We start from the raw sequence: 25465 nt of genomic DNA, 5'->3' as shown, positions 1-25465 counted from the left end.
TTATTGAATATGAATAACTTGTGTTGATTTAACTCAGTTGTTTAAGGTGCTGCCAAAGCAAAACATCTGTGTGCAACCAATGTCCACTATTGAATTAAGTAAATCCAAAATATCCTTTTTTACAGTGTATTCTGGTGTTTCGTGTCTCTGCTTTGTAAAACAAAAGTTGTGTTTTTATACATGGATAATGGATGTATGATTGCTAGAACTGATGGACAGATGTCTGTCTATTTGCTCTCCTGTGTTTTTGCTGATAGACCTTATTGTCACTGTGATCATAAAATGTAACTTTGCTCGGTCTACACACACACACACACACACACACACACATTTATGGGGGTATTTATGTATACAGTGGATTTGTTGATTTGGATAGTGAAAGGTGCAGTCTAAATGGCTAACTATACGGATAATATGGACAAAAGTACAGTCTTCATTTTTGAATTCAGTCTCATTGCCTAGCCAGGCAGTTTTTCTTCACAAACGTCTGTGAAACAATTACTCAATCTCAAGAGCTCACTGAGCATGGTACTGTAATAGGATGCCACCGTAGCTCCAAGTCACTTTGTGAAATTTCTCCCCTCAGCCACAAAGAGTCGCTGAGGTGCGCAGTGCATAAAAATGTTGCTTATCAATAATAGTCCTAAGAATCCTTCTGGTATTAACATCTTCATAAAAGCTGTTGACATGTGTTTCTGTGTCATAAGCAGCTCCTGTAGAAATAATGTGTAGGTGGACCAGAACCTTTGTCCCTGTAGTGTATTTCACTTTTCAGTTTTATTCTAAGTTTTCATTCTTGGATGTAAAGTGCTAAGTGTGTTAGCAGCAGGTCAAAGAAGGGAGAGGATGTGTGTAAATGAGACTACAGGTTTGGGTAAGAAGTTGTTTGTCAGTCTGTTGTGGCCAGTTCAGTGTTCTAAGTCTGTCACCAACAGAGGAACAATAGAATTATTTACAATTAGATTAAAACTTGCTGCAAGATTTATCTCATATAAAAAATGGCACACATGTGCGGTACATATTTCTGAAAAAAAGGCTTTTTAAAATTTATCTGTGATGATAGATTTAAAATTACAAAATTCAAAGTGCAAAAGAAGGCTAAAAATCTGAAATAAAAAAATGAAAATTGTGTTATTAGACCACAAAGGCATAACTTCAAAATGCTAATGCTGTTTTTCTCCAGACCATACTATCAGGACCAGTGTCATAAACTAAACCTGAACTGAATCTGCGTAGTCGTGGGCAAATATTTTTCTTCCCTTGTGCTGACCAGGTAAACAACAATTCAACATTCACTCTTGTCACTCCTTTTTTAAAATGATTGTGACTCTAATTCATTTAAGTGATTTGAGAATGTTATTTTAGCTGAAAGTAACTCCCCCCCCCCCCCAGAGTTTGTTTAGGAAGGAGATATCTAATTTTGAAAAATAAAAAATGGAGAGAAAAAGTCTGCTTCCAGGATTTCCACTGGAAAATTATGAGAAAGACAAAAAGGAAGAAAAAAGAATTAGCCTGAAGAAAAGAAAGAGAGTCACGGATGATGAAGATGAGAACAGTAAGTCCTTTGTGTCATTTTATCCTTAAGATCTATTTATTTAAAATATATTTCTAAAAATATATTTCTAAAAATATATTTCTGCGTATTTCTAAGTAAGCTGTTGAAGTTGCCGGCTATAATGACACATGACAATTTTGAGGGTATTTCCTATACTTTACTGTCCTATTTGTGTAAATGCAAATATATATAGTGTTGGGAAGGTTGCTTTTAAAATGTATTCCACTACAGATTACAGAATACATGCCCCAAAATGTAGTTTGTAACATATTCAATTACTTTGGATTACTTAATATATTGTCATGCTTTTTACGACTACAAACCGGATTCCAAAAAAGTTGGGACACTAAACAAATTGTGAATAAAAACTGAATGCAATGATGTGGAGATGGCAAATGTCAACATTTTATTCAGAATAGAACATAAATCACGGAACAAAAGTTGAAACAGAAAATTTATCATCTGAAGGGAAAAATATGGTGATTCAAAATGTCATGGTGTCAACAAATCCCCAAAAAGTTGGGACAAGGCCATTTTCACCACTGTGTGGCATCTCCCCTTCTTCTTACAACACTCAACAAACGTCTGGGGACCGAGGAGACCAGTTTCTCAAGTTTAGCAATAGGAATGCTCTCCCATTCGTGTCTAATACAGGCCTCTGACTGTTCAATCGTCTTGGGCCTTCTTTATCGCACCTTCCTCTTTATGATGCGCCAAATGTTCTCTATAGGTGAAAGATCTGGACTGCAGACTGGCCATTTCAGTACCCGGATCCTTCTCCTACACAGCCATGATGTTGTGATTGATGCAGAATGTGGTCTGGCATTATCTTGTTGAAAAATGCAGGGTCTTCCCTGAAAGATGACATCTGGATGGGAGCATATGTTGTTCTAGAACCTGAATATATTTTTCTGCATTGATGGTGCCTTTCCAGACATGCAAGCTGCCCATGCCACACGCACTCATGCAACCCCATACCATCAGAGACGCAGGCTTCTGAACTGAGCGTTGATAACAACTTGGGTTGTCCTTGTCCTCTTTGGTCCGGATGACATGGCGTCCCACATTTCCAAAAAGAACTTCGAATCGTGACTCGTCTGACCACAGAACAGTTTTCCATTTTGCCACACTCCATTTTACATGATCCCTGGCCCAGTGAAAACGCCTGAGCTTGTGGATCTTGCTTAGAAATGGCTTTTTCTTTGCACTGTAGAGTTTCAGCTGGCAACGGCGGATGGCACGGTGATTGTGTTCACTGACAATGGTTTCTGGAAGTATTCCTGAGCCCATTCTGTGATTTCCTTTACAGTAGCATTCTTGTTTGTGGTGCAGTGTCATTTAAGGGCCCGGAGATCACGGGCGTCCAGTATGGGTTTACGCCCTTGACCCTTACGCACAGAGATTGTTCCAGATTCTCTGAATCTTCGGATGATGTTATGCACAGTTGATGATGATAACTGCAAAGTCTTTGCAATTTTTCGCTGGGTAACACCTTTCTGATATTGCTCCACTATCTTTCTGCGCAACATTGTGGGAATTGGCGATCCTCTACCCATCTTGGCTTCTGAGAGACACTGCCACTCTGAGAAGCTCTTTTTATACCCAATCATGTTGCCAATTAACCTAATTAGTGTTAATTGGTCTTCCAGCTCTTCGTTATGCTCAAATTTACTTTTTCCAGCCTCTTGTTGCTACTTGTCCCAACTGTTTTGGGATTTGTTGACACCGTGAAATTTTGAATCAACATATTTTTCCTTTAAAATGATACATTTTTTCGGATTAAACTTTTGATCTGTCACCTACGTTCTATTCTGAATGGAATATTGACATTTGCCATCTCCACATCATTGCATTCAGTTTTTATTCACAATTTGTTTAGTGTCCCAAAATTTTTGGAATCCGGTTTGTACATGAGTGTACTATTGCTGTGTGATTTATTGCTATTATTGAAGGCTACTCGCCACCAAGCTAACATTGTTAGCAGGTGTTAGCTGAGGTTAGTTCATAGACATCTTTCAGAACTGTACATGATTATTTGCAGCGAGCAGGTTGTTAATGCTACCCATTCAGTCAAACAGTCTGCGGTCCATGATCTAACCTCAGCTACCGCCAGCTAACAATGTTAGCTTGGTGGCGAGTAGCCTTTAGTAATAGTATAATAGTGTAATAGCAGTATAGTATACTAAATGGTAAATGGCCTGTATTTATATAGCGCTTTACATACTGATGTAGCACCTAACCCAGGGAGCTACCACAACTAAAACAAGGTAGTTGCAGTAGGCTAGCATTAGTTTAAAAAAAACAAGCTTAATTCCAGATGTTTATTTAGGTTGGAGTCTTTTGACGTGGAGAGCAGCTTGGTTGCTGGCAAACATAGTTTGCATTGCACGGTCAGATTTTGCTCATCCCTTTCTTCTTTAAATATGAAGTGGTGTCAGAATTTCCAAATAAGAAATGCATTCCTGCCTGTACACTGCTGGCGCTTTTGTGCTGGCTCAGTGTCCATTGTGTAATTGATGCCACCAACATTAACAAGACGCTTACATTAGAGCCTCTTGCGTGTTTTGTTTGGGTTTCCAGCAATGTGTGGAATTATCAAAATTAGAGAGGGGATAGAGAGGGGATAGCCTAACATATGAAACAGGAAAAGACCGCTGTGTAATCCATTTATTTCAACAAAGTAACTGTATTCTAATTAGCACCTTTTTTCTCTGGCGTGAACACACTGTGTGTTCATGCCAGAGAAAGTCCTGGAAAGGAGGCTGAGAGTAGCAGTATGAACAGTCAGGACCCCTGCCTGTCGGCCGCTACTGCTATGAGTGATATCCGTCATCCGCGAGCCTCCACAAACTGGGCGGGGATGATGGAAGAAGAGTCCTCGCTCATGCCCCCATCGTTTGAGCACCTCCTTGATCAAAATGCCGACGAGCCGGGTGGCGAGGATGCATGGATGATGAGGAGGAGGATGACTCTACCTTCCCTCCCCAGCAGTCCAGGCTACTGAGTGGGGCTGAAGTTGCACCCCCTGGTGGACAGCAATTTGTACGAGGTCTGCAAACAGGCTGCTACCAAGCTAGGCATCCCATGGCCAGCCACCCAGGATGCTGAAGAGGCAGAACGCAATCTGTATGGCAGCAAGAGGCTCCCACCAGCCTTGCCGCCATCGAAGCAGCTTCTGCCAGCAGTCCCGGACTGCATGAGAGAAATGAGTCGCTATTGGTCAATCCCTTTTAAAAGCAAGCTTCCGACCAAGGGCTGCTCTAAGCTTGAGATCCAGGGGATGGGTGAACTGGGGCTGACCAAACCCCCTTCAGTGGAGCCTTCAGTGGCGTATCACCTTCACCCTAACCGCAGGGAAGTCTCAGCTTCTTCTAGCATTTCTTTGCCCTGTAAGATGGATCGCCTCAGGGCATGTATTTATCAAAGGACGTACAAATACGCTGCACAGTCAGTATGCTTGCTTAATGCAGTCACACTGCTATCAGCATATCAGGGAGAAATTCTGGAAGACATGGGCCGTCAGCTGGACTCGGGTTCCCCAAAACCAACCCTCTGGGATGAAATCTGCATGGTTAATGATCTCATTCTCATTCTTCGCTCCTCCAGGGAAGTAGTCCAAGGGTGTGGCCATATAATGGGCCTTGCAGTCTCGGGTGAGGAGCCTTGTGGCTAAACCTGTCAGGTTTAGGTGATGCTCAGAAGGCTGAGCTCATGGATGGCAGCTTATGACCCAACCAAGGGTCTCTTTGGCCCAGCCCTGGAGAGAATGAGAGAGACAAGCAATCGCACAAAGCAGGAGGGAGAAGCATTCAATCTCTGCTTACCCAGAAAACCTAACCCTCAGCCCCAGCTGGTGCCAAGAGCTGGCTTTGTGGCAGCAGCAGCAGCTGTGAGAGGGAGACAAAGTGGGACCAGAATGCAGAGAGGAGCAGGAGGCCCTCAGTCTGCCCACCAGGTCAAACCTGAGAATCCAAGACCTTGGGGCAAGCATTCCTTTGCAGCAGCTGCTGCAAAGAACAGGCCGCCACACCCCAGAGAGGGGAAAAAGAAATGGTCAGCCTAGCACATCTGCAACATTCTGCGTCACCCCTCTCTTCTCCCCCAAAGAGAAGAAAGGTGTTAGAAAAGGTAACCAAATCACTCCAAGGTTCAGGGTGTCCATGAGTTTCCGGTTCATCAGGAGCACCCTCTCAGTTTCCTCCTCAGGTTCAGGGAGGACAGACTTGTGGACAAATGGCACAGTGTCACCAAGCACTCCTAAGCACTCTGTCAGTGTCACCAAGCACTGCCCAGAGTCACCTAACACTTCATTGTGTTCTGGGGGTAACAAAAGAAATAAAATGTGCATTTCTGCAGCCAGGCAGTTTGCCAGGGGAAGAAAAAAAAAAGAAGGAAATCACTGCTATTTCTTTGTCCACAGCGGGGGGAGCTCACGCTTATCCCAAGGGGGACGGCCCCAACACCTTCCGGGAGACAGGGGTGATGTCACACTACCGTGTCTTCAGGGGCCCTCTCGCAGCGCAGCTGAAGCAGTGGCATGCATGCGCAGTTCATCCCTGGGTCTTGTCAACCATTTCCCATGGTTACAGACTACAGTTTGCGGTAAAACCACCGAGATTCGGTGAAGTGTTAACTTCCGTGGCCAGTGGCGATTCAGCAAATGTGCTGGAGGCCGAAATATCCTCCCTGTTACACAAACAGGCGATCAGAGTGGTTCCAAGCTAAGAAGCTCAGCAGGGCTTTTACTCCCACTGTTTCCTCATCCCGAAAAAGGATGGAACATTGCTCCGTCCTATTCTGGATCTACGTGTATTAAACAAGCCCCCAAGGGCCTTGGGGGCCTTTCCCTGGCGGGTTGCAGAGTATGGGGGTGCCTACTGGGGTCAGCGGGGGAGCTGGCCCCAGGGAGGGGTCACTTGACCCTCCCTTCCTTCCCTCCCCATCTCCAGCTGCCCCCCTCTTCCCGCTCCACCACAATCACCCACACATGCAGGGCCTTGGGGTAAAGGTGTGTCACCAGGGTGCAGGGGAGGCATCCCCCCCTCTGTCCCCTTCTGGCTGCCTTTGCCTCAATTTTATCCCACAACTTAGACATTCACATTACTCACACTCTCATTACACATACATATAGGATCTTGGGGGTGGGACGCTACACGGTTTCCAAAAGACCATCAGGGTGTACAACCTCCCCCCTGGCATCGTTGCCCACCTCTCAATTTTAAATACATGTAGACATTGAGGGCTATCAGGAGGGGCTATGCGCTTACCTGCTGCTCTCTGGCAGGTAGCTTCATGCCCTCCTGGGTTTTAAATGCACCTTAGAACACACATGCATCAACACTACATATGAGCGGGTGGAGGGAGGTTTGGAGTCTTCACACACCCCCGTTCCCTGCGGCCCGCTGGAGCAGGAGGGCTGGGAGGAGGAGTTGGCTGTCCGATTGGGGTCTGGAATGTGGGGCCTCCCTGCTGCTGCCGAGCCGGGGCAGTCTGCTTCTCTCCACCCCAGGGAAAAGGGTAACACTACCTGGGTCTGGGTGCAGTTTCCCCCTCCGGGGGCAAGGGTACCTAGACCTGTGGCTTAGAGTACACTTGAGGAGTGTGATTGTGTGTACAGTGTGTGTACAGTGTCTCTTTATGTCTGTCTCCACGTTGGGTGAGTGTTGAGTAATTGCATACAAGAGTGTGAGGGTGGGAATAGATGTTTGTATCTGTGTGTGCCTGTATGTCTGTGTCTGTATGTCAGGTCGGGTATCAGACGCCACCCCTCTAGGGACATCTCAGGCCCTCCAAGGTATGTAGGCTTATCTCCCCCCACCACTTCCCCTGCCAGTGGCAGACGCCCTCAGACATCGGTGCGTTGGTGGTTCTTTGTGTCTGGGGATGGGCGTCCGGGTACCCACCGGCTCACTCCTTGGTGGCTGCTTGTCGGGGCCTGGAGCCTGGGGCTCGCCGGGCCACTTCGGGATGGGGTGCCTCGGCTTCGGCGGCCGGGGCTCGGTCACTCTGGCACAGCTGGCTGCCGGCGGAGCTCACGGGCACATCACTGGAACCCCCCCTGGCTTCTGCTCCACAGCTACTGAGTGACCCCTCGTCTGGGACTTTCCTCAGCTCTTTCTGGGATGGTGGCGCAGCTGCCCCTCTGTTGGTCTTCCTTGGTCTCTTGTGTTCTGGGGGCCTCTGGATGTCTGGAGTCTTGATCTCCTCCATACCTGCTTCATGCCCTGGAGGACGGGGCTGTGGCTCCCCACACCCTCTAGCAGATCATTACATGAAGGAACCTTTTAAATACAAGCGCGCTTATGCTCACAGGTGTACACACGGGTGATCACACACACAAACTACACCCTTTTTGCCTCCTACCTCAAAGCACACTGTGCGCTGTTGATCTTACGTGCTGCACAATAATGTTTAATACTTAGTTTTTACTGTTACATTCCCATAGATCATCGTGATGTTGTTTATTATGTTGCTCTTTTTTTTTGCTTGTTTTCTCTTTTTTCTTTCTCAACAGGTGATCCAGGTGATTGATATATGTATTTTTTGTCTGCTTATTTTGTTGTTTTTTGCCCTTTATCCCCGTCCCTCTTCCCCGCTGTTTTTCTTTCCTTTTCTTTCTCCCCTTTCTTTTCCCCAGTCAAGTCTGTCCCGTATTTAACAAGTGAAAATAAAACTAAATAAACAATAAAACGTGAATCAAACAGACCATTACGGCAAGGCTGGGATGGTCCATATGGTAAAGTAAAAAAATAAATAAAAATAAAAATAAAAAAATAAATAAAATAAACAAGCATTTGAGAAAATCTAAGAAGTAGAATTTGAAGGCAGCAGGCATGCCTCCAAAGGTTATTGAAACATTCAGAATGCCAGAAGCCATTCCATTTACAGCAGTAAATGGCGGGTTTTTGAAGAGTAGTGCCATGAAAAGCAGATAATCCCTTTTCAGTGTTCAGTGGTGGAGCTGTTGTGTTTTCTTCAGGACTTGCTGGACAAAAGGAGAACTTTTTCCACTATAAAGGTCTATTTGGCAGCCATTTCAGCCTGTCACATGGGGTTTGGTGATAAACCTGCCGGTCAGCACCCTCTTGCGTGCCGCTTTATGAGGGGGGCGTGTTGAACGCTCCCAGTCTCTAGACCACTGGTCCCTTTATGAGATCTGTCAGTCATTCTTGACGCCATCTTTGAGCCTATGGGGGCATTGGGGTTGAAGTTTCTCTCTCTTAAGACCGCTCTGCTGTTGGATCTAACCACAGCCAAGAGAGTTAGTGAATTACAGGCTCTGTCTCTTCACCCCTCTTGACTACAGCTCACTCAGGGACTCACTAAAGCACATCTGAGGCCTAACCCAGCCTTTGTCCCTAAGGTGTTGGAAAGCTCATACAGGTGCTCTACAGTAGAGCTCCTGGCTTGTCACCCCCCTCCATTTTCCTCGGAGACGGAGCAGAGGCTAAACACTTTGTGCCTAGTGTGGGCCTTGGGGACTTATGTTGACAGAACAGCTGGATTCAGGAAGTCGGATCAGCTGTTTGTTTCCTGGGCCTCCCCTCACAAGGCCAGGCCCTTATCACGCCAGAGGCTAGCTCATTGGATTGTAGAGGGCATAGCTCTGGCTTATAGCTGTGAGGGCTCGCAGGCCTCCGAGTGCACTCCACTAGGGGTGTGGCCACATCCTGGGCTTTGTTCAGAGGTGTATCAGTCGAGGATATTTGTGCGGCAGCAAGCTGACCTACGCCAGACATGTTTGTCCGGTTTTATCGGCTGGATGTTGCACAGTCATCCCTGGCTCAGGCAGTGCTGGATTCTGGAGCCTCAGGTTCGACCTGAGATCCTGGAGCTGTACTGGAGCGTAGCTTCGGGAGCTGGCGCGATCCGGGAGTGGGCCATATCCCCCATAGTGAAACACCGAGCGAAGTTAGAAAAAGAACTTTGGGTTACTTAGCATAATCCATGGTTCTTTGATAACAGAGTGAGGTGTATGACCAACACTTCCCTCCTTGCTTAGGCACAGAAAGAAATCTGCTTGGAATGAGTTAGGAGGGGCTGGTCAGCCCTGTTAGAATGAGGGGGCGGAGCCCTGAGCACTGCTCAACAGGTCTGCCATAGACAGACGTGGTGTCATTGGAGCTTCCATAGTTGGTCACGCCGAGGCGATTCCCATAGTGAAAAACTTCACTCTGTTATCAAAGAACCAGGGATTACGTTAAGTAACCCAATGATTTAAAGTCTTCATCCAAAGTGACAGTAAGCACCTAAGATCAGAAATCTTTCACAGCATGCATTTTTAATTTCTCTTTGCTCTTTGGGCTGATTGGGACGGGATGAATGTAAAAACAAAGAATTACCTGATTTTTTCGTTCCTGAGAAAAATGAGATCCATACATGAGGACATTCGCTTTAAATTTTGATAGAACAGTGGCAGTATAATGTCCTCATAGGTGGATATCAGGCCTACGTAGAGCAAAATTTAGTATTTTTGTCTAGACAACCCAAAATGTGATGTCTACATATGTGGACGCCAAGTCCTAGGAGATTAAAGGCCAGAGGATACAAGTTTCATTTTAGGGGTGAACTGTCATTTTGAGGCCAAATAATTAAATACATAAATAAATAAATACAGAAATAAATAAACTTAGGAAAAATTGTTTTTAATCTTATTTAGGCAGCATCAACTATTGAAGAACCAACTCCACAGCATGTCTTTTGTCCTGTCTCCCTCCCTCACCCCAACCGGTCGTGACAGAATGGTTGCTCCTCCCTGTGCCTAGTTATTCCTGTTCAAAGGGTTTTCCTTCTGACTGTCACCAAAGTGCTTGCTTATAGGGGCCCTGATTGTTGGGGTTTTCTCTGTATTATTGCAGGGTCTGTACCTTCCAATATAATTAATATAATGCCTCGAGGTGACTGTTGTTGTGATTTGGTGCTATATAAATGAAAATTAATTGATTTGTAAATATTTGCATTATCACAATGTGAAGAATGGCCACAAGTGGATACACAGTTTGGGTTTATTTCCCCCTTTTTTTGCTGACAGTCTCTTTGTCTGTTTCCCCGACTCGGCACCCACATGTGCAGATTCCAGCTGCACTCTGACACACCTCTCCACTCTCTGCTCCAGCTTCACTAAAAATTACACATCGAGAGAGAGAGCTCATTTACTAAAACATCACACACCTGTCCCACCAACCTCCACCACACACAACTATTACAATGAAAGTTGGAAATAGCCCCACAACTGGGATCTCTCTTTATATAACTTCAACATTTGCAAATGAATGATACATTGTACATTGACCATGAAAATATATTCACCATATTTTTTTTTATAGAGAAATTACTTCTTTTTTTGTTGTTGCAAAAAACAGACTTGTGGCGTGTAAAATGTGGAACCAAAAGGGGCATCCTAGATGTAGAGAAGTTGAAAAAAGGCAAGTACATACAGCCCTGTAAAATATATAAAAAATAAATACATAAATAATTTTTCATGAAAATGATAAATTTTTTCTTTATAAATATGTTCTTTTTTGTGATGTCGATGCTTGGCGTAGGTGAGGCATGTATTGAGTATAAAGGCTGCTTGTACAGTCCACCTGAGTTTGAGAAGCTTGCAGGAAAAGAGCCATGTAGAAAATGGAAGTCAACTATTTTCTACAATGAACTACCTCTGCAGTTTTGGTTTGAGGTACTTTTCTTTTTTGTCCATTTCTATGAATCTACGAAAATCAGATTTCACTAAATAAACTGTTCAACTAACTTATTACAGGAAGGCTATCTAACCACTACAGGATATAGACCAAAGAAAAAAAAACGAAAATCATGCGACTCAACAGGTTTGTCTGCAGTTTCTTTATCTGTACCACAAAACCAGAGAAGTTTTGAGAATATGAATCAAAAGCATGCAAAGATTATTTTATTATTTTTAATGAGCTGTTTCAAAACTTCAGTAGTTTTCACAAATACTGTGCAGAAGTTGAGAAGGAATATTCGTTAACTTAGAACTACTTATAAAATTCTCAGTGTACTTGGTAATATTTTAAACAGTTATATCTGTTATTCTGAAGAAGAAAGTGAGGAAGATCATGTTGACGATGAAGATGAGGATGAAGAACGGGAAGATGAGCATATGGATGAAGAGGATGTTGGTGGTGATGAGTCTAGCAGTGAGGATGATGAGGATGAAGAAAGTGATAATGATGAAGACGAGACTGCGCCTGCTGTTGCCTCTAACCATACTGACAGCAGTGATATCAAAGGTGACATTTCCAATATATTTCCTATTGTTATGTTAAGATAACAAAAACCTTGTTTGTGTATGAAAATAACGCTTCTTCTTTTTTCAGAGAGAGTAACAGCTACAATTCCAACACCTGGAAAACATGCATTACAGATGAAAGAAGTAAAGGGTATCATTAACATCCTTCCTGAGGCAAGACAGATTATTTTCTTTGAATGTTTTACTGCACTTTTTATTGCTGGTAGTTTTGAGTATGTTAATCATCTTAGATTACTCTACTTTACACCAGCACCATCATCAAGATAGAAATTTGGCAAATATTATGGTTCAGCATGACAAATTACAAATGTACGCTTTTACCCCATCCAGTCCAACTATTTAAAATAAATACTAATATAATCTATATTGTTTTTTAAACAGAAGACTAGACATCATCCTGACATGCCAAGATCTGAAGTCACTGAAAATCCCAGAGATGTGGCAAAAAACACAGCAATCAAACAGCAAAATGTTAACAAAGAACCTGAAAAGAAACGGAGTGAGTTGTTCAAACACTAAAAGCACTTGAATGATGTGTTGGTCTTCTATTTTGTGTACTTTTTGTTAAAGTAGAAGAAAACAAATCCAGTTTCAATCTATTTTCTACCAAGTTTACAGGGTCGTCCTCTGAACCTCTGATTATGTGAGATGAGTGTGGGTGTATGTGGTCCCTCACTATAACATGGTTCACCTTTCGCGGTCTCGCTGTTTCGTGGATTTTCTTTGTGTGCAATTTTGCTTTTTGTTTTGTTTTGTTTTTTACAGCGCATTGTGTTCTTCCTCCTGATTGGCTGTAGACCATTGTCAAATCAATCTCGTGCCGTGTCTCCTATACAGTACAGAATGCGTTCAGCTTGTCAAATTTACATAACACAACAATATTGATGAAACGTTTTGCACCGTGGGTGCCTTTGGTTTCATTCTATAATACTGAAGTTATTTTTCTACCAAGGTTTGAACTTTGAGAGAGTTTAAACAAGAGAGAAAAGTGTGAAAATGTTCATGGCTGTCTGAGAAAATTGTATGAAGTGTGTAGTGAGGGGTTTTACAACCTTAAAACATCTATAAGAATTGTAAAAAATAAAGTTGGGTATTTCGCGGATTTCACCTATCGCGGGTTATTTTTAGAACATAACTCCCGCGATTAACGAGGGACCACTGTACAGTTAATTTGGCTCAGTTCTGAAATGATAATTGAAGTTCTCCAAACAATGAGTGAAATTCTTCACAACACTGGTTTGATTGTGCAAATTTTAGGAGCTTTTTTTATTTTATGTCAGCATTTACAAATGTTTTAGCACACGTGCACACAGCTAACTACTGTAATAGTTATGTTTGCAGTTCAAATAAAATATTGTTTCTGTATGTCTTTGTGATCAAAACAGATCAGGTGTGTTCTCTAATGAATAGTTTTACTTTCCCAAAGTCACTAAACGGGCATAGGTATACCTGTCTAACTGCTCATTAATGCAAAAATCTAATCAGCCAATCACATGACAGCAACTCAGTGCAGACATGGAGACATGGTCAAGATGATCTGCTGAAGATCAGACTGAACATCAACATCAGTCTAATTCTAATAATCCCAAAGTGTGTATGCTCATATTTTAATCATCTTTCTTTTTTCAGAGAAGACAACAAGCAGCACAATTTCGACACCTGTGAAACCTGCACTAAAGATCAAAGAAGAAAAGGGTGTCGTTAATAGCCTTCCTGAGGTAAGACTGTTTTATTTTATTAAAAACTTACCATTCAAAATAAAGATGAATTAAAACACCACTGTCACTAAAGCACTTGCTCATAGGCGGTTGTCTAATTGTTGGTGTTTTCTCTGTATTATTGGGTCTTTACAATATAAAGCACAATGAGGTGACTGTCTTTATAGTTTGGTGTTATATAAAAAAAACTGGATTAAACTGAATCTTGCTCAAAATGATTTTCATAATAAGACTATATTATTTTCTTGGTCTGCTTTTCTCCATCCAAGCTTACCATTCAAAAGAAATAACAAATAAGGATACAAATATATTCTTGGTTGTCTTTGAAACAGAGAGCAAGAGATCATCCTGACATGACAAGATCTGAGGTCACTGAAAATCCCAGAGATGTGGCAAAAAACACAGCAATCAAACAGCAAAATGTTAAGAAACAACCTGAAAAGAAACTGAGTGAGTTGTTCAAACACTAAAAGCACTTGAATGATGTGTTGGTCTTCTATTTTGTGTACTTTCTGTTGAAGTAGAAGAAAACAAAATCCAGTTTCAATCTATTTTCTACCAAGTTTACAGGCAAGTCAAGTTTATTTATATAGCACAGTTCAACAGCATGGTGATTCAAAGTGCTTTACAGAGACATTAAAAAACAAAAACAAATAAAAAGCATGATTTAAAATGGAAAAAAGGAAAGGAAGGAACAGTAGATAGAATCAGTAGTTAAAATGTAAGTTTTGAAATGTAAGCTTAAAAGTACAGCAGTGCGGATTTGGTGCTTTATTGAAATGCAGCTGAGAATAGGTGAGTCTTCAACCTGGATTTAAATAAACTGAGTGTCTCAGCTGATCTGAGGCTTTCTGGGAGTTTGTTCCAGATATATGGAGATTAAAAGCTGAATGCAGCTTTTCCATGTCTGGTTGTGACTCTGGGAACTGATAAAAAACAGGATCCAGGTGACCTGAGGGATCTGGAAGGTTCATACTGGGTCAGGAGGTCACTGATGTATTTTGGTCCTAAACCATTCAGAGCTTTATAGACCAGCATCAGAACTTTAAAGTCTATCCTCTGACGGACAGGCAGCCAGTGTAAAGACCTCAGAGCTGGACTGATGTGGTCCACTTTTTTGGTCATAGTGAGGACTCTAGCAGCAGAGTTCTGAATGAGCTGTAGTTGTCTGACTGAGTTTTTTAGGTAGACCTGTAAAGATCCTGTTACAGTAATCAAGACTAAAGATGAATGCATGGGGACTAGTTTTTCCAGGTCCTGTTGAGACATCAGATCTTTTATCCTTGAAATATTCTTCTTTTTTTAAAACAATGTCTTTTTATTAAGAAGTTTTCCTTTTATACACATAAACATCAACATATATATTATACATATAAACAGAAAGAAAAGAAAAGGGTTACAGATGATCTGTACATTCAGGTTAAGTATTACATTTAGGCTGTGAAATGAGTTCAGAAATGTATCTTCAGCTATGAAATAAAAGGAAAAAAAGAAAAAAGGGAAAGAAAGAGAAGAAAGAAAGAGAAATATAAACATATGTATGATATATCCCAAAGTAACATAATCCCTGCAAAATAATCCCATTCATTCCCACCCAGGCCACTGCCCTAAACCTGCACACTGTATTTCCACACCTGGCATAAGAGAGTTTGCTGGAAAATTCTTATAGATTTTGAAAAGCATCAAGGAAGGGTCCCCACATGCTTTGAAATTTCCCAGTGGAGTTCTGAAGTGAGTGTCTTATCTTTTCCAGTTTTAGACACCCCATGAGGTCATATAACCACTGTTTGTGAGTGGGAGGGGCAGCATCCCGCCACCTCAGTAGGATTGCCCTCCTGGCCAACAGGGAACAGAATGATAATGCCTGTTTTTTAGAGGCCGGTAGAAGCACCTCATTCCCACTGATGCCAAACAGAGCAAAAAGGGGGCCAGGGGCCAGGGTCTCACTGAGAATCCTGGACAGGGTATGAAAAATGTCTGACCAGGGGGCCTGTTCTTCGTACCTCGCTAAGTAAGTTAGCCGGATTTGAATGTTGACGATTTCGCGTGATCCTGGATTGTTCGGTTCTCCGAAGCTCATCTGGCACTTGCTGTCATAGCAACAGATCCGTAAGCGTAAACCTGCTCGGGAGCAGGTTTACTTTATGTAAATAGGATTAGATCGCGGCCACTCAGGTATGTCCGCTGCAGTTATATGAAAGCAAGAGCGATATTTCGCCACTGTTTTACCATAAATAAATATTATCAATGTAACTAAAGATAATGTATTTGATTCTTTTATTGATTTCATACAGATACATACAGGTCATTTCCGAAAAAAAGGGAAATGTACCATTAATCATTCTATTACATGTAGTAGATCATGTCAGATGTAATTCATATTTTAGAGTAGTAATAGTAAATTACTACGTGCAATCAAGATGACAGACCACGGCTAAAAAGCGAAGGTGGATTTGGGAAGTCTGTCGCAGCCATGTCCTGTCCGTTTGTACGCGAGCAAGGAAGGTGCAAGATTGATAAGGAGAGTTTACAGAATTTAGCGTATATTGCGGGATAGACGGGATCCTTTAGCTCAGCGACGGTGTGCTCATAGAGAGATATCGATTCTCCGTGAGGGTATTATTTACTCTCTCTCTCTCTCTCTCTCTCTCTCTCTCTCTCTATATATATATATATATATATATATATATATATATATATATATATACTTACTTACTCCCGACTTACTGTGCATGCTTCAGTCACCCCTTGCATGGGAACAGGTAAAAGTGATGGAGTGTTATGTCAAACCACACACAAAAACCCACAATGTCAATAAATGTCACAGTACAAAAGGGGTGTGACGAGGGGTGCAGGACCACCACCTGTCTTTATTTGCTCTGCCCTTTTCTTGGTTGCTGTTATAAACAAACAAACAGATTATTCCAGGGTCTCTTGTCATAGACTAAAAGCAATATAAGTGATAAATATTACCATTCTGTGGAATATTCTTATATTTCACTTTTACTTTTTGCCATGTTCTAGTGGGTCCTGTTGTGGCTCTAATGTGGAAGAGGATATGATGTAATATAATATAATGTGGAATAAAATAATATCACATGATATAATGTAATATCATGGATCACTTACGAGTTTAATTTGTCAGCAACTTTCTGCCAGCCCTCTCTCCTTGCTTTTGCAGCCTTTACAGTGTTCCCCTGCGTTTTAATTAAACTCTGAAACTCCTGATATCCCTCAATCAAGAGTTCTTGGTCTGCTGCCGTGAAATACTGAGCGCGCTCCTTCGACATCTTCGCCGACCAATCACAGGGTTGGGGATCAATGTTTCTACTATCGATGCGTAGCCCCTTTTAAGCCACCCAGTGATCTCAGATTACTTCATCCAGCTATACTAATCGTCAACAACAGGTGTGTTCGGAGAACCGGATTAGCGAGCTCAAAGTTAGCGCGATGATTTGATCTTGGATGTGTCATTTGATCTTGGATGTAGTAAGCGAGGTACGAAGAACAGGCCCCAGGACTGAACAAGATTGGGACAAGACCAGTACATGTGGATCAGTGAGGCTTCAGCGGTTTCATCTGTCACAATATGGTCCTATGGATTTCAGGATAGATACGGGATAGTCTGGATTTTGAGAAATGTGCTCTATGCACCACTTTGAACTGGATTAAACAGTGGCAAGCAGGTGAAGTCTAACATACTTGGTTTGCTACTTAGCGGGAAGAGCTCACTTTTATTAAGGTTCAGTTTATACCCTGAAATCTGACCAAATTGACTAAGCAGATTCAATGCAGATGGTAGTGAGGCTAAGGGCTTAGAAATAAAAAGCAGGAGATCATCTGCATAGATCGCTACCTTGTGTTCTGTATTGTTTCTCCAAATGCCGTGTACCTCTTTGCAACTGCGGAACACAAAGGGAAGGGGTTCTATGGCCAGATCAAAAAGCAGGGGGCTGAGAGGACATCCCTGGCGTGTGCCTCTGTGAAGTTTGAAAGGTTTTGATAATTGGAGGTTAGTTCGTATTGTAGCAGATGGTTGAGAATAGAGTAATTTAATCCATGAAGTAAATTTTGCTCCAAAGCCAAATCTATCAAGGACTGCAAAGAGATAATCGAACTCAACTCGATCAAAGGCCTTTTCAGCGTCAAGCGAGACTACACATTCATCAGAGTCTGTAGGGCTGGAGTAAACTATGTTAAATAGCCTCCTTATGTTAAAATATGAATGACGACCTTTAATGAAGCCTGTCTGGTCTTTTGAAATAATTTTTGGAAGAGCTATTTCTAGTCTACGGGCAAGTATCTTGGCTAATATTTTAGCGTCTGCGTTCAATAGAGAAATGGGTCTATAGGAGGCACATTCCAACGGATCTTTTCCTTTCTTTGTAATAAGTGTAATCCAGGCTTCATAGAATGACTGAGGAAGAGATCCTTGTTTGATGCAGTCCGTGAGGGTTGCACTAAGCTGTGTGGACAGTAATGAAGAGAAGTGTTTGAAAAATTCTGACGGAAAGCCATCTGGGCCTGGACACTTGCCAGATTGCATTGAAGCTATAGCCAAGGAAACTTCTAACTGAGAGATGGGTTCATCCAGCCTTGTTTTAAGTTCCGGTGGAATTTCAGGAATGTCAAGTTTAGCTAAGAACTCATTAAGTGCAATGCAGTCAGTTTGGGACTCTGAGGTGTAAAGCTGTGAGTAAAAATCTCTGAACACTTCATTGATTTTTTCGTGATCTGTGACTATGTTGCCATCTTGTTGTCGAATTTTAAGAATACTTTGCCTTGCCCTAGAACCTTTTAGAAGGCTCGCCAGTAATTTATCAGGTTTGTCACCATGCATATAAAATTTGGATTTGTCATGTAAGAGTAAACGTTCAGTCGAGTACGTTGTGAGTAGGTCAAGTCTTGTTTTAAGTTCTACACGCTTTTTAAATATTTCATGACTCTGTTTGAGAGCATACTGTTCATCGGTCTCCTTAATTTGTTGCATTAACTTATTTCTTTCATGGGTGGACTGTTTTTTAATTCTTGCTGAATAAGCAATAATCTGGCCTCTGATATAAGCCTTAAAGGCATCCCATACGACAAGGCTGGAAGTCTCTGGGAAAGAGTTGGTGGCAAAGTAAAAACGTATCTCATCCTGGATAAACTTTACAAAATTTTCATCTGACAGAAGGGTCGAGTTGAAACGCCATTGTGCAGCTTTAACAGGAGGATGTGGAAGAGACAGAGACAGAGTAAGAGGGGCGTGATCTGAAATAACTATGCTATGGTAGGCACAGGAGTGGACCTGCTGGAGACAATTAATGTCAATGATAAAGTAATCAATTCTTGAATATGTATGGTTAGGGATGGGTACCGGTATCCAGTGCCATTATGGCACCGGTTCTGATATAAACGGTAGTAACCAGACCGAAAAGCAGCGCACATTTCAGTGCTTTATTTCGGTCCTTTTTTTCCTGAGATGTCATACACTTTGGATTCTAGCCAATCATTTTACCTTTCCGAGGATAGTAGGCGGGCCCAGGTACGTACGTTCTTTTAGAGCAGAGCTACAGCTACAGATTAAAAATGATTAAAAGCAGTCAAAGTCTGGCTGTACTTCACAGCAAAAGATGCAAACTCAGCAGCCTGCAACAAGTGCTTTAAGCTGATACTGTGATACTGTCAAAGGAGGGAACACCTCGAATCTGATGAAACACCTGGCGACGTATAGCATTTTGTTAAAAGCCGAGAAATGCACCGTATTTGATAGCTTGCTGCGAGACCTCACACCGTGCACACCTACTGTGGGTGGGTTGCCTGTTATCGGACCCGGAGTTAGCAACATTCCCCAAAAACCCGAAGAGTAGAGTCCTGGCCCCTAGCCCTCCCAGTGTAGCAGAAATGATGACGGATGATGATGGCAGCAGCAGCCGTTCTTCTCTGCGTGAGTAGCTTAATGTTGTTTGTGTGTAATTTACGTTGAGTAGGCTAACCACGTTATTAAATTAATGCATGAAAGGTGAACTAGCAAACACCTTCGTAGTTACATGCGGCTGTCTTCTTGTTTGATGGCAGATACTCCCTTAACCCTGGCCAAAAAGGCTAAAATGACCAAAGAAAAAGTGGAAAACAGCTAAACATGAGAGGTTTTTGGACAAAGTTTGTGTTTTTTCCATTGATTAAGCACTGCTTCCAGCCAAGAGTGATGCCATAAATCCCCTATAGCTGCAGAAAAGGCTAACATTGTTATCTTTTTACAAAAAAACAACTGAACATGAGAGGTTTTTGGACCAATTTTGTGTTCTCCATTCTTTAAGCACCGGTTCGAGCACCGTTTAAGCGCCGGCACCGTTTCAAAAGTACCGGTTTGGTACTGGTATTGGATAAAACCTAAACGATACCCATCCCTATGTATGGTGCACATGTGAAAAATAGGAGTAATCTCTTTTATGAGGATTTAGGGCACGCCAAACATCACACATTCCATATTCTGATAGAAAGGCATGAATGACAGATGCAGATTACTCTTAGTGGATGAGCGATCCAGGGCTGGGTCTAACCAGCAGTTAAAATCACCCCCCAGAAAAAGAGAGTAGATACTTAAGTCGGGTAGAGAGGAGAATAGTTGTTTAAAGAAATTCTCGTCATCTGTATTAGGAGCATACACATTTACTAGGGCAACAAGACTGTTATACAGTTTCCCACTGACTATGACATATCTGCCATATTTGTCTGCTACGACATTGTGGGCCTCAAAGGGAATGTTCTGCCTGACCAATATAGAGACCCCACGTGCCCTAGCTTGGAAAAGTGAGTGAAAACACTGGCCCCTCCAACGTGAGAAAAGACGGACATTATCAGAAGCCCTGACGTGGGTCTCCTGCAGGAAAGCCACGTCAGTGTTATGGTGTTTAACATGTGAGAAAACCTTCCTTCTCTTGACTGGATGATTTAGGCCTTTAACATTCCAGCTTAGAAAGTTTAACTGGAGACTCATCTGATTTATAGAGCAAAGACAATATGCACACTGGCCTTAGATGAAAAGAAAAGAATAACTTTACAGTGGGTGGAAATTAGTTCAGAACAGGTTGGAAAAAAAGAACAGTGTATGAGGTTCATAGCAGTGACCCTTACCCTCCCCAAACCCTCCCCACAACAGAAAATGGCTGCCAAAAAAAAGAACAAGAACAAGCAGCGAGCTCTTCAAACTTAACATATTTAAAGTGTTACTCCTCCTGTCTATTATAGCAACAACCTAGGTGCTGAAGCAATCGAACCACTGCTCCGGTGGCCATAGCATATTAAGCTGAAACCCCGTATTTTACTGTTAAGTTTTGAAACTGTGTATTAGCCACCAAGTCCAAATGTAATTGCTGGAGTGTTTCAAAGCAGAGTCAAGTATGTAAACAAACAAACAACCAAACACAAAAAAGAAGATGTAGTTCAATAAGTACTACTGGTATAAATGAATTATTGAATGAGAACTGACGGAAGGCTACGAATAGATAACAAAACTCCCCGTCTCCGTGCAACAGGTATTACGTCATTAGTCAACGGGTAGAGGTCAATGAGGTTGCCTCCTTATTTATCAAAGAAAGAAAAACAATAAAATTATGGAGTTAAATGAAAGTAATAATCAGCATTTCAGTACTATAACATTCAGACTATATCGCTGCACTCGGAGGGGAAAAGCAACATCTTACGTGGATCTCGACTGCGCCTCTATACATGTATGGAATGTTTGGTACCTGCATTTGGTGTCACTGTTTTATTAGTAATAATTCTTCATGGGGCTTCCAGAGCCTTTGGGAGCCTCTCAATGTACTGTTGAGCCTCGTCCACAGAGCTAAAAAACTTTCTGGCGCCGCTGGCCTGCGTTATGCGAAGCCGTGCTGGGACGAGGAGAGCCGGCCTCAGGCCTCACCCGTAGACCTCCGACATAATGTCCTTGTACTGCGCCCACTGATTGAGGACCTCGGGACTGTAGTCCTCCACAGTTCGGATAGGCACGCCTTGGTAGTCGAATTTCCCTCTCCTCCTAGCTTCTGGGATGATGAGGTCCTTGATCTGGTATCGGTGCAGGTGGATGATCACCGGGCAAGGTGGGCGTCCCGCGGGTGGCTTCGCTGCGAGGGAACGGTGCGCTCTATCAAGCTCCGGTGGAGACTGAAGTATTTCTTTGCCCAATAACTCACAGAGAAGGTTGGAAAAGAAGTGAGTGGGGCGCCCACTTTCAGTGTCCTCAGGCAGTCCAAGGACGTGGATGTTCTGACGCCTGCTACGGCTCTCCAGATCAGTGACTTTGCTCTTTAGCTGGCTGTTGTCTTCGCGAAGAGCGGCACACGTGCTTTCAAGGTCAGCGATTCGTTGGCTCAGGTCTTCACTTGCAAGCTCCAAGGGCGAAACTTTCTCGGCCTGTTCCTCTTGGGCTTACCGTACCTGGTCCAGTTTTGAATCGAGGGCGTTAAATGAGGTCTTAAATTCAGACGCCAACTTATCTCGGTGCTGCTGGAGCAGCGTGGTGATAGCCTCCAGTGTTAAGCTAGCGTCCTCCTTTTTGTTCGCTTTTGCACTCTTAGAAGCCATTGGAAAGCGTCAAAAGTGTTCAAAACACCAGAAAAGTAGTTACGAGTGTAAGCGACTCTAGGTGGCAATTGGAGGGGTGAAACTGGTCAAAGCGGAGTTAAATTCACCGGAGCAGTTCGTTCCTGCGTCTACTCGGGTCGCATGCTGACCGGAAGTCCATCCTTGAAATATTCTTGAGGTGATAGTAAGCTGACTTTGTTGTTGTCTTAATGTGTTTTTCTAAGTTTAGGTCTGCGTCCATCACTACACCCAAATTTCGTGCCTGGTTGGTGGTTTTTAGGTGTATAGATTGAAGTTCTCTGGTGACCTGTAATCCTTTTTCTTTGACTCCAAAGACTATTCAGCTTTGTTTTTGTTTAGCTGGAGAAAATTGTGGCACAACCAGTCATTAATTTCCTCAATGCATTTACCAAGAGCCTGTACAGGGCCTCGGTCTCCTGGTGACATGGTAATATATATTTGTGTGTCATCTGCATAGTTGTGATTGTTTATTTTGTTGTTCTTTATATACAGGGTCATTCTCTGAACCTCTGATTATGTGAGATGAGTGTGGGTGTACAGTGGTCCCTCGCTATAACGCGGTTCACCTTTTGGGGTCTTGCAGTTTCGCGGATTTTTTTTTGTGTGCAATTTTGCACGTATTTTTTTTTGTTGTTTTTTGGGGTTTTTTTACAGCACATTGTGTTCTGCGTCTTGATTGGCTGTAGACCATTGTCAAATCAATCTCATGCCGTGTCTCATGTACAGTACAGAATGCATTCAGGTTGTCAAATTTATATAAATCTTGGATCGCTAGCAGTGTGACTCTGAAGTGCTGTACTGTATGTTTGTAATTTTTCTCCACAACAAACACAACAATATTGATGAAACATTTTGCAGCATCAAAGGCAACCGCGGGTGCCTTTGGTTTCATTCTATAATACTGAAGTTATTTTTCTACGAAGGTTTGAACTTTGAGAGTGTTTGAACAAGAGAGAAAAGTGTGAAAATGTTCATGGCTGTTTGAGAAAAGTGTATAAAGTGTGTAGTGAGGGGTTTTACAGCCTTAAAACATCTATAATTGTTGTAAAACATAAACATAAAATATTGTTTCAGTATTTCTTTGCAATCAAAACAGATCAGGTGTGTTCTCTAATAAATAGTTTTACTTTCCCAAAGTCACTAAACGGCCGTTTTATTTCGTATACCTGTCCAACTGCTCATTAATGCAAAAATCTAATCAGCCAATCACATGACAGCAACTCAGTGCAGACATGGAGACATGGTCAAGATGATCTGCTGAAGATCAGACTGAACATCAACATCAGTCTAATTCTAATAATCCCAAAGTGTGTATGCTCATATTTTAATCATCCTTCTTTTTTCAGAGAAGACAACAAGCAGCACAATTTCGACACCTGTGAAACCTGCACTAAAGATCAAAGAAGTAAAGGGCGTCGTTAATAGCCTTCCTGAGGTAAGACCGTTTTATTTTATTAAAAACTTACCATTCAAAATAAAGATAACTTAAAACACCACTGTCACTAAATCACTTGCTCATAGGCAGTCGTCTAATTGTTGGTGTTTTCTATGTGTTATTGTAGGGTCTTTACAATATCAAGCAGAATGAGTTGACTGTCTTTATAGTTTGGTGTTATATAAATAAAACTGGATTAAACTGAATCTTGCTCAAAATGATTTTCATAATAAAACTGCATATTATTTTCCTGTTTCGCTTTTCTCCATCCAAATTTACCATTCAAAAGAAATAATAAATAAGGCTACTAATATATTCTTGGTTGTCTTTGAAACAGAAGGCTAGACATCATCCTGACACGACAAGATCTGAAGTCACTGAAAATCCCAGAGATGTGGCAAAAAACACAGCAATCAAACAGCAAAATGTTAAGAAACAACCTGAAGAGGAACTGAGTGAGTTGTTCAAACACTAATAGCACTTGAATGATGTGTTGGTCTTCTAGTTTGTGTAGTTTTTGTTGAAGTAGAAGAAAACATAATCCAGTTTCAATCTATTTTTTACCAAGTTTACAGGGTCGTCCTCTGAACCTCTGATTATGTGAGATGAGTGTGTGTGTACAGTGGTCCCTCGCTATAACGCGGTTCACCTTTCGCGGTCTTGGTGTTTCGTGGATTTTTTTTTGTGTGCAATTTTGCATGTCTTTTAAATTTTTTTCAGCACATTGTGTTTTGCGTCCGGATTGGCTGTAGACCATTGTCAAATCAATCTCATGCCGTGTCTCCTGTACAGTACAGAATGCGTTCAGCTTGTCAAATTTACATTAATCTTGGATCGCTGGCTGTGTGACTCTGAAGTGCTGTACTGTATGTTTGTAATTTTTCTCCACAACAAACACAACAATATTGATGAAACATTTTGCAGCATCAAAGGCAACCGCGGGTGCCTTTGGTTTCATTCTATAATACTGAAGTAATTTTTCTACCAAGGTTTGAACTTTGAGAGTGTTTAAACAAGAGAGAAAAGTGTGAAAATGTTCATGGCTGTTTGAGAAAATTGTATGAAGTCTGTAGGGAGGGGTTTTACAACCTTAAAACATCTATGATATTTGTAAAAAACAAAATTGGGTACTTTGCAGATTTCACCTATCACTAGTTTTTTTTAGAACATAACTCCCACGATGAACGAGGGACCACCGTACCTTTTATTTGGTCAGTTCTGAAATGATAATTGAAATTTCCAAAAATAAGTGAAATCTATGGTGGCCCTGAGAGGCCAAACGGACTGCAACTTCAGAAAACACTTGCAAAAAGAAAAACGCTGCAAAAAGAAAAACGCTGCACTGCAACTTCAAGAAAAACGCTGCACTGCAACTTCAGAAAACACCTGCAAAAAGAAAAATGCTGCAAAACGAAAACACCTGCAAAAAGAAAACACCTGCAAAAAGAAAAATGCTGCAAAAGCACACAAAACACAACGGAAATGATTCTGGGGAGACAACCCGATGGACCAGTTGCACGAACCAAAACATGTATGTATGGCTGTATCCCAATTCAGGGTCTGCAGCCTTAAAGTACGCAGCCTTAACGGTCCTCAAGGGCCGCGTACTCAAAGACCGCTAAGGCCGGAAGTGCGAGGCTTGTAGGCTTGTGAAATGGGATGGTCTAGCCTCCGTCGCGCTGCCCAGGTTGCCTAGCAACCATGATACTAACAGCTGGGAACGTTTCATACAGCTTTGTTTGACAGAAACGAAGGAGAACATATTTTGTACATTTGTTTCCACATGAGCTTTGTGTGATTTGATAAGTATCTGAGGCTGAGACCACAGGACTAGAACATGATTGTTGGGCTTCATTTCTGTACTGAACAGTCATTTTAAGATTAGTTAGTAAATA

At 42.1% G+C, this 25465-nt stretch overlaps 1 protein-coding gene across 4 annotated transcripts in view; it reads left to right on the top strand.

Moving 5' to 3' along the window:
* Positions 1–25465, top strand: part of LOC120439821 (glutamic acid-rich protein-like) — a 59684-nt gene that overhangs the window by 1375 nt on the left and 32844 nt on the right. For 3 of the 4 annotated variants that reach the window (XM_039611055.1, XM_039611052.1, XM_039611054.1), the window contains exons 2-13: positions 1184–1273; positions 1393–1555; positions 10918–10980; positions 11101–11234; positions 11316–11382; positions 11614–11805; positions 11893–11978; positions 12207–12324; positions 13455–13543; positions 13876–13993; positions 23482–23570; positions 23908–24025. In XM_039611055.1, coding sequence (XP_039466989.1) covers positions 1435–1555; positions 10918–10980; positions 11101–11234; positions 11316–11382; positions 11614–11805; positions 11893–11978; positions 12207–12324; positions 13455–13543; positions 13876–13993; positions 23482–23570; positions 23908–24025 — 1195 coding nt within the window. In that variant the 5' untranslated portion in view covers positions 1184–1273; positions 1393–1434. Of the gene's footprint in view, positions 1–1183; positions 1274–1296; positions 1556–10917; positions 10981–11100; positions 11235–11315; positions 11383–11613; positions 11806–11892; positions 11979–12206; positions 12325–13454; positions 13544–13875; positions 13994–23481; positions 23571–23907; positions 24026–25465 lie in introns of those variants that run through there. The other variant, XM_039611053.1, reaches the window with a different exon arrangement.

This window comes from Oreochromis aureus, linkage group 4, assembly GCF_013358895.1.
Source record: "Oreochromis aureus strain Israel breed Guangdong linkage group 4, ZZ_aureus, whole genome shotgun sequence".
Taxonomy (NCBI): Eukaryota; Metazoa; Chordata; class Actinopteri; order Cichliformes; family Cichlidae; genus Oreochromis; species Oreochromis aureus.
The sequence above is the reverse complement of the archived record's forward strand: the minus strand, read 5'-3'. Positions and strand labels throughout refer to the sequence as shown.